Genomic DNA, 9,484 nt, shown 5'->3' with positions numbered 1-9,484 from the left:
ATTCCTGCTTAAGATGACAGACATCTTAATCACTTACCATTGAATGACACACTTCAGACAGGTCCTCTACCGGGGATGTCTCTGTACCATAGCTGCATTATAGATGGATATCACTTCAGCTTTAAAGCACAAAATATTTTCCAAGGAGTCAAAATAAATCTCATCTCACACTTTGCAAAATCTAGACTCTGAATATGTCAACATGATCACAGCGCATAATGATTTGCTACCATTCATTGGAAAAGTTGAATCGTTTCAACAAAGGATTTCAGATTCTCTTTTCAACTGAATTTTAGTTTGTTCAGAAACCACAGCTACAGAGAGTGTGCCTTTGGTGAAACTAAGGTGTTATATTTAGCTAAGTTCAGCAAATTTTGGTGATGCATGCTGACAAGACGTGAAACCACTCTACATTCCACTAAAGAAACATGAGAGCTGTCTTCAAGGATTTGGACCAATTGTGTCATGGTTTCATTCCGAACATATTTTAGAAAGTACATGCTTCGATGCAGGAACCATTTTAGTGTCTGTATAAAATGCACACCATGGTGCAGCCTTTTCCAAATGATAAACCTCTGGAACCATAAATGTCCACAAATCATTTTTCTTTACATACCAGACATCAAAAGGTGTGTCAAATGATGCCCCATAAATGTTATAGAAGGAGACCCCTTCTGGCAATTGGACATTATTGAGAATCTGACGAGTACCAGCAGCCCTTCTGAGGATAGAGAAGTTGAATGGTAGCGCTATGGTGTTTCCATTATAATTTAACTGCAAAAAAAAGACACAAGTATAATGAGTTTGGATGGTGATTTAATAAGAAATGCACAATAAAGTATAATGAGTTTGGATAGTGATTAAATAAGAAATGCGCATTACAGATCAAATACCCAGACCTTTTGATAGCACACACTACTTAGCAAGAAGTCATTATCTGTCCCAGGTAAAAGCATCAAGCAAACGTACACCCAAGTCAACTAAAGGAAAATGTCAAATCAATGCTAATAACATCGTTTATGAACCTTTTAATAGCATGACCTAACATACGCATGTTGAAGACTGAAACAGAGAGAAAAATACCAGATGAAAAGTTCAAGGGAGACAACAAATCCACAGAGGTATTTTCCAGCTACAAGAATCTTGACACCGAAACTTCAGATCAGATGGTGGTACCTCGTTATTCCTCAATGCTTCTTCAAAGAGAGTGATACATTCAACAGGACCAAAAGACTCCAATTTGGCAGGGGTTTCCCCATCGTTTGATTGCTTTCTCCAAACTTGAATTTGTGGTTCTGTTTTCCAATTAAAATCTGGATTTGGCAACATTTCATAGATCGATGGGCACTCAACCAACTATGTGCAAAAAGAAAAACATGTGCATATAGATCACCATGGAGTTTTGACAAAAAATATCATATATCAGTGACAATGCTATCTGAATATGCCAAAAACATAGCTTCAATAGAATATATGGAGATAGACAAACTTCCCTAGGCACTAAATGCATAGGTAAGAGAGTTTTGTGCTTTTAAGATATTTTCTCAATTGATAGTTGTTACAAACATTGGTTATGCATCAGGATAAGTGTTAAAGAAAATGAAATTACCAGTTGGTGCATTGTCCACCTAGAAACAAAAAAGTAACTCTCGAAACCATCAACAAACTGCAATCCAGTTAAGAGAGAGTCATTGATGCATCCTGGTGCACCTGTTAAGCAAAAAAGTTCATTAGTCCTGCTTTCTTTAACAACTTTAAATGAATAGGAAAGGAGGGGCATTTAGGTGAAAAATACATCATTTGTTAAATGCTGAGAAATTCATGGGATAAAATTCAATAAGATCTCCTAGAATTTGATGAAATTGCGAGGACTTCCTTGTTAGCTTAAAATATAAGAAAAATCATCAGTACAAATAGACTGAGACTGGTGGCACATGAAGAGAGCATATGCAAGGCTATCGATTAAACTTCAAATTAGAGGCCTCCGCAACTACCTTTCTAGAGGCCACCGATTGATGATATTCCTTTTACAATTGTTCTAATAATAATGACAACATGATTGGGATTTTTTCCCATCCTTTTTTATAGTGTGAATAGGGTAGGGAATTATTTTGGAATATTTTATAAAAGCACAAGATGTTTCTATTGACCAAGTGCAGCTCCACACCTAACTCATTTAAATAGCATGACATGTGTAATATTTATCAAGAGTCACAAACAATCTTGGTGGAATGCTCGAATATAGAAAAAGCAGGTTCTTCCAAACATTTCTCAACATTTCTAGAATTCCAATAGCTCTCATAAGGTTGACAGAATCTCTCTTAGTGAAGGCATGTTTGCTAAACATAGAGACATTACACGGAGTACCTTGGAAAGGACAGGCAATGCAGATCCACTTATTCACAAACTTGGAAAACAACTGCCAATGAAAGATTAAAATTAATCAGCCATGCCTCTTCTAAGAAATAAAGAGATTATTTTTGTCAGCATTCTCCTGAAAAATTTAATAATATTCAGCTTGTAGCCCAAAGAAAATATACACACGTCTTTGTGAAGTGAAATGAAACAAGAAACCAGCAGTCCACCCATGGAATGTGAAATTATATTAACTTTTCTACCCCCAGAAGCTTTATAGGCAGCTTCCAACTTCGCTTTAAGACCTTCCATTGATTTTTCAATTCTGTCAACAATAAAATATATAGTACTCAGATTTTACTACTTAATAAGTAGGAAGCAAAAATAGCATCAGACATTATCACTTTTGAATATAGATGAAATTACATGGAAATTGTGTGGCCAAGAAAACAGCTTTACTCATCAAAAATATAACAAGTTGAACAAACACTCACCTGTTGCTTTGCCGAAAATCATAACCATATCCAAACAATGTGGTTCCCTTCTTATATCCACAATTAACTAGCATATCAATCATGTCATGAAAATGATATACCCCTGACAAATGAATAAGCTTCACAAACTGGAAAATGACAATGAGTATAAGTTTCACAAACTGGAAAATGACAATGAGTATCAGATAATAACATAAATTGTATTTTGTTTCATAGATGGATTACAACAGAAATATTGATAAATTAGAAGAAAAAAATGACAAAATAAAATAGATACTCCAACTCATAATACCATGATTCAGTATTTGTATTACTAGACATCAAATGTCGTATTTGAATAAGGAAATAAATTACAGCAAGTCATAAGCTAATCCATGGAAATACTAAGAAGAATCAAATAGATAAATAACAGTAAATCAAATAGATATTGTTTGTATTGGCAAGTCCAGGATCTCAAGGATTAATATGTATCACAACAGAACAAACTGAAAGCAACATTATTGTAATAATGGCTCAACATCCAGCCTCAATTCAAGGAGTCCAACATATTGTACATATGAGCAGGCAAATCCCAGAACATATCACATCACCAATTCATATAGGCAGACTTAACAGTACTGCCAGTTCAGTAGCAGTTTAATGTTAAGATGGTACTAGTAGGGGTAAAGAAGACACATCTCATCATCAGTCGCATCAGAATATAGTATCAAAAAACAATAAATTTTAATTTTTTATATGAATCATTATATAGAAAAACTAATCTGCAGAAATGCTAAACAAGAAGAAGAAAAATAGCTAATTTGATAGGAGAACGGGTAATCAGTAACCCTATATTTTTCTCCACCAAATTGATTGTTGGAGGGTACAGAACTAAAAGAAGCCTTCTTTTTGTGGGATGCGTATATGTATGATGATAATTGCAGACTTATTCTATTATGCAGAGCTAAAACAAGCCCTTTTCATGGGATATCACATATATGTATGATGATAATTGCATATACTTACTCTACTGAAATGGAATTTTCATTTGAGTGAAAACAGATGATTCATAGCCGTTATCCTTCCTTTATTTGGGTGCAAAACGAGAACAAGGAAGAAATCTATACATTTATTTTTATTTTTATTTTTTTGCCTTTAAACAAAAGGAAAGGGTTATTTCTCACCCTTCCCCATAACTTTCCTTTCTTCTTACTTATCCCTTCCTCTCTATATATCTTCCCAGGCAAGGTACAGTAAGTTTTTAGTTAATAAAGTAAGTCAAGATTGCAACACAAGTTCTGGACAACAAGAATTAACGGAGAAAATTATTAATCTTACCCATGACGGATCTAAAATGTCAATGGCGTACAGCCCAGAATCATCATCAGGGACTACAATCTCAGTGTCACTGTCCAATACTTCTGTATAACCTGAACGATACAGATAAAGGAACTTCAGGAAATATAGGGGAAAAAATGATCGAACCGAATTACCGTGCACATGATGGGCCAAAAATGCAGTGTGTCATGGCCAAGTAGCTTAAGAGTCAAAAACCAAGCGATTGAATAATCTAACAGTGCCACAGCACTCAAAAAGCCACATTTTTATTATAGGTATCAGCTAAGGAATAGTACCACTTTTGAAAGTCAATAAGAATTTCATAAATGATCCAAATTTGAATTAAGAACATCCGGGGATTTTGTCGGGTCCTGAAAACATAACATAATTTTCATGTTTAGCTGTGATGGATAGAAGCTAGTGTTCTCAAGCCCTAAGATTATAAACCTACACTATAGAAAAATTTAGATAAAACTCTCTCGTATTTTATGAAATATGAAAAGTCTGAATCTAAATATCAAAGTAAACCAAACGTACTAGTTTCAAACCTAAAATCCTTTATAGGAAAGTATTTCTAATTAAAACTTCCCCAACTAATAGAATCTATCTATCACTGGAATTTATAACAATTAAAATACTAATCAAACTAAAAACATTAATCTAAATAAAAAAAAAATCTTAAATCAACTAGAAAAATAAAGATAATTTTGCACGGTAACTTCCACCCTTTATTTGGAGGCCTTCACAACTTCCGATTATCATGATATTTTAACCAAGTTGGAAACATGGCCTCCAGAATGTTCTATCAAAATTACAGCTCGATGCAACGATGAAATTAAAAGTTGTGATTAATTTACCAAACCATGTCTAGGACCTTTTTTAAACTAAAGAAAAAAACTGAAAACTTTAATCATTAATAAAATAATACAATAACCGTTATTATTATTATAACAAGAGTAATGAAGGAATTTCCCCTCGTTAGAAGAATCCGATTCAACTTTTAAATAGATAAAGTTACATACTTTCACTTTGGGACTAAGAATTTTTTTTTTTTTTCTTCTAGTAAGAAGGAAGTGAAGTAAAAGAAAACTTCCAAGAAAATATAATTTGTTTTCTGCCCTTTTTGCCACTTCCTGTCCTCTTCCCACGACCAAACAAGTGTGTGTGTGTGTGTGTGTGAATTAATATAAATGGTACGTCACACAAAATTCTTGTCTTTTCTACATTTTCTTGATAACCAAACTCTTTTAGATAAATACCAATTCATGTTTCTCTTTCTCTCTTTCTTTTCTCAGCAACCAAACAAACAAAGAAGTACAGAACTTTCTAAGCATAAACACAAGAACTCCATCCATGCATGGGTAGAGAACACAATACATATGTAAGTATTTAGTCGTAAAGAGAAGGGAGGAGACCTGTTTTTGGATTATAAACAGACCATATTTTCTTCCTAAACTCCAAATCAGCCAAGAGAAGCCTGACCCAAACCCGAGTCTCAAACCCGTTCTTCTTCTTTGAATGGAGAATGGACCCTGCGATTCCGGAAACCAATAGAACCGGGTCACGATCGGGTTCGGTATCGACGAAGCTTCCGTCTCCGAAACAGGGGCAGAAACTGAAGTCTTGTAGCATGATTGGGTTGAAACGGGAATGTATTCGGGTTCGGGTTTGAGAATGGCAGAGACTATCGAGAGTTGAGACTAGAGAGAGCCAGTCAGGATGGTTAGCGGGGCCGGTGGTCCCTTTTCCTTTAATATTTATTGCAGTCTTTAATTTTTGTTTTTTTATTTTATTTTTCGGCTTGATGCTTGCGCAAGTCGATAAGATTGCGGTACAGGTCAAGATTTAAATTTTAAAAAAATAAAAATTAATTTTTTTAATGATAATATAAAAAATAAATTTTAAAAAATAAAAAATATATTATTTTAATATATTTTTAATAAATATTTTACGTCTTTCACATTTTAAAAGTGTTTGGAAATATAAAAAAGATATTGGATTTTGAATCCAAAACTCTGACCCTGGACGTCGTTGCTCTGTCAGCTTACACAAGAGCTTTGGTAGCATTGGGAGACCTTTGATTAGATAAAAAGTTCACTTGTTAAATCCATGAAATATTTTTTTATTTAAAAATATATAAAAAAGATTTTTTTTTATTTTTTAAATATTTTTAACATTAATATGTTTCAAAGGATTCAGTGACCTTTCTATGACCATTTTCCGTTCATTATCTGTGAATTTTTTTTTAAAAAAATTGTTTTTCAACGTAATTGATTTGTTTGGAAGGGAACGGCATGGTTATTATCATATGATGTTCGTCATTACCAAGCAAAAATCAATTTCTTGTTCAATAAATCTAACCTGTTAGAATGTCACACTATATATAGGGAAGGGAAAGGAAATCACTCAGCTCGCCGAAATTTAGGATCACGAAAAAGAAATGTACTCAGCTCGCCGAAAATTAGGGTCACTCCCGTTAGCCATGGATAGCCTTGGAATCAGCCGTTTAATAGTTTCTTCCAATTATTTTTCAAATAAAATAAAATAAAATTTTAAATTTTTATAAAATATATAGCTGTCATCAAACATCAAACAGATATTCAAGTTAAAGACAATTATGAACACATTATGCTCTGTTATCGTTGTACTTTTAATTTATTAGTTGTTGATCTTAATAACAATAATCACTTAAATAATGTGTTGTTATTTCCATTTTTAAGAATACTTAATTTTAATGGTTCTCAAGGAAGGTAGTGTAATAACAAATAGCCCGAGAACTGCATAATAAATCTTAAATTAAGTTAAAAAATGTATTTTTTTTTGTAAGAATTTTAAATAATCAGGGTTTTACTTATTCAGACTTATAAAATATATTTTTATAAATGAAAGATGGAATTTCCTCAAATCTAAAACTAAAAATTTTGATATATCCTAAAATTACTAGTTTGATTTGAATAATAAGATGTTTTATATGATTATTTCTTTTGATTCAGGCTTGTTTTCACCTGTTAAGATTATGGCATCTATATGAAAAATTCTTATGAATCTTTTTTAAAATCATAATGGTTAATGTAAATGTATATTGACGTAGAATATAGTTCGATATCCCGCTGCAACTAGAAATATTGACTGTAATAAATAAATAAATAAATAAACCCCACCTTCAATCAAATATTACATTTTATCGAAGGCCAGTTACATTTTACATTTTTTTATTTAATATCAACAAACAAATAAACAAATGCCGGGAAATAACAAGCGGCCCACGTTTTCGGTGGCTGTAGTTGAACCGCAACCAGCTACCTGTCGTGTCTTTGACTAGTTGTTGGGATTGGATCGCTGCTGAAGAAAGCTCCACAGACTCTGATAGCAACAGGGGAAAGAAAACAAAGCAGAAACCATACTTATCAGTAGAGTGGATGGAAAATGCACAGAAGGGAACCCAGCCAAGCAAGCAAGCAAGAAGAATATGCTGCGGAATCATGCCTCTAGAATTTCGAAGTAATTTTCTTTTTCCCTGTACAACTTCACTTTTCTTGATTTTTTTTAATTAATGTGAATATTCGAATTAACTTACATGCATCACGACTAATTTTACAGTCCATTGAATATCCTGAAAGTCTAGTAAATAGATAAAATATACTACGGGAATAATAGGGATAACATATAAAGAAAAACCCAATAAAAATATGAAAGAAAACACCCTCTATCTCCGCTTCCATTATAACTTGAATCAAGATTCTAAAGAAAGAGAGCGACCCGAACACTCACCCACTGATCCACAACACTGCTGATTTGATTTTTGTTTTTATTTATACAAGAAAGGTAATTGACGAGTCACGACTGGGGACTTTACTGTAACTGTGCTTGAATAAATTGCTCTGATCTTTCTATTCATAGTCTCATCAGTCACGGGCTATGAAGCATGCACATGGATTTGGTAGTTGGTCACAGCAGTTTATTTATTTTTTTAAGAGTATTTGGAAACGTGAGTAGTTAAAAAATTTAAATTTATTTTACCAAAATATAATTTTTTATATTTTAAATGTTTTTGATATACTAATTCTAAAAATAATTTTTAAAAAAACTTTCAATCATGAAACTATGTTAGTGTCGTCATTTTAATCTCTTTTATCTGAATTAATCATAAGCATAGTCGACAAATTCATATCCTAACAATCTTTAGATCACATATTACCGTTTGATCTTCTACCTTGAAGAGTATTCATCTTCAAGTTCCCTACATCCTGCTAATTCAAGAAAGAAAACCCTATCCATATCCAGCCTGTGAAATTATTTAATTCTATACAATTAATCCATGGTTTTGCCCTTCCAAAATCTACTTACACCACGACTTTACTTCTCTTTATTAATTTTTTTTGGATTTTTTAAAATTTTAAATTGTAGCAGTTCTCACAAAAAATAAAAATAAAAATACTTATTTTAAATATCATGTATCATTTAACCTGGAGGGCAGACCTTGAATGAGAGTTTTCCTCTTCCCTCCCCGGGAAAAGATGTAATGAAACATGTGCTGTTCTGTGTCGGTTGTGATTTAGAGATTCATGATAAAATGCCTGGGAGAAAAACATTATGTTAGAGACTCATAATAAGATTATCCTTACAATTAGAGATTCATGATACGCTAAATTATACATGAAAAATATTCATGATGAATAATGGTTTTTGACTAAAAGTTTGAACTTGAGGATGATTTCATTTAAACCCAAGAATATTGATATTAAAGTTTTTTTTAATAGATATTTTTCTTAATTAATTTATATCTGTATTAATTAAGTTTACAGGCTTAGTTGTAACCAGATTTCTTCGGTAATATAAAAATAAAAAACGTAGTGGCATAGCATACATTTCCCTTGTAAATGAAGAAAGATTTCAACTGCTAAAAACAAACTCATTTCCTCCAGACGAGGATATTCACTTCCATCTAAATCCTTGGCTGAATTTAAGTCTGAAATTTCATTTTCACAATTCGCTCCGTATCTCTTCACAAAGTAAACCCAAATGACATGGATGCGTGTTATTAATTGGTGATCTTCTGTGTAAAATTAATCAGGTGATTGAAGACATCAAGAGCTTCAGAGAGACAGCTCCGATGCATTTAGGCTAACACTTGCCCCAATATCTTCGTACGCGGGCGCCTCATATTGGATTTTGAATCCAAAACTCTGTCCCGGGACGTCGTTGCTCTGTCAGCTTACACAAGAGCTTTGGTAGCATTGGGAGACCTTTGATTAGATAAAAAGTTCACTTGTTAAATCCATGTAGTTAATGATGCTTTCTGGGGCAGAATTCTAGAT

General features: G+C 32.9%; 1 protein-coding gene across 2 annotated transcripts in view; it reads right to left on the bottom strand.

Moving 5' to 3' along the window:
• Positions 1–5,919, bottom strand: part of LCAT3 (lecithin:cholesterol acyltransferase 3) — a 7,354-nt gene extending 1,435 nt beyond the window's left edge. Inside the window, exons 1-9 of one of the 2 annotated variants that reach the window (XR_839854.1) lie at positions 5,582–5,919; positions 4,167–4,258; positions 2,850–2,977; positions 2,545–2,680; positions 2,368–2,419; positions 1,610–1,710; positions 1,177–1,356; positions 617–774; positions 5–92 (exon numbers count right to left, since the gene is read on the bottom strand). Coding sequence is in view for 1 of the 2 variants with exons in the window: in XM_011008720.1 (XP_011007022.1) it covers positions 38–92; positions 617–774; positions 1,177–1,356; positions 1,610–1,710; positions 2,368–2,419; positions 2,545–2,680; positions 2,850–2,977; positions 4,167–4,258; positions 5,582–5,798 (1,119 nt within the window). In the remaining variant the exon portion in view is untranslated. The remainder of the gene's footprint in view (positions 1–4; positions 93–616; positions 775–1,176; positions 1,357–1,609; positions 1,711–2,367; positions 2,420–2,544; positions 2,681–2,849; positions 2,978–4,166; positions 4,259–5,581) is intronic. The other variant, XM_011008720.1, reaches the window with a different exon arrangement.
• Positions 5,920–9,484: the final 3,565 nt, after the last annotated feature.

This window comes from Populus euphratica, unplaced genomic scaffold (genome assembly GCF_000495115.2).
Source record: "Populus euphratica unplaced genomic scaffold, PopEup_1.0 scaffold1.1, whole genome shotgun sequence".
NCBI classification, from domain to species: Eukaryota; Viridiplantae; Streptophyta; class Magnoliopsida; order Malpighiales; family Salicaceae; genus Populus; species Populus euphratica.
This window is presented reverse-complemented; position numbering and strand designations above follow the sequence as displayed.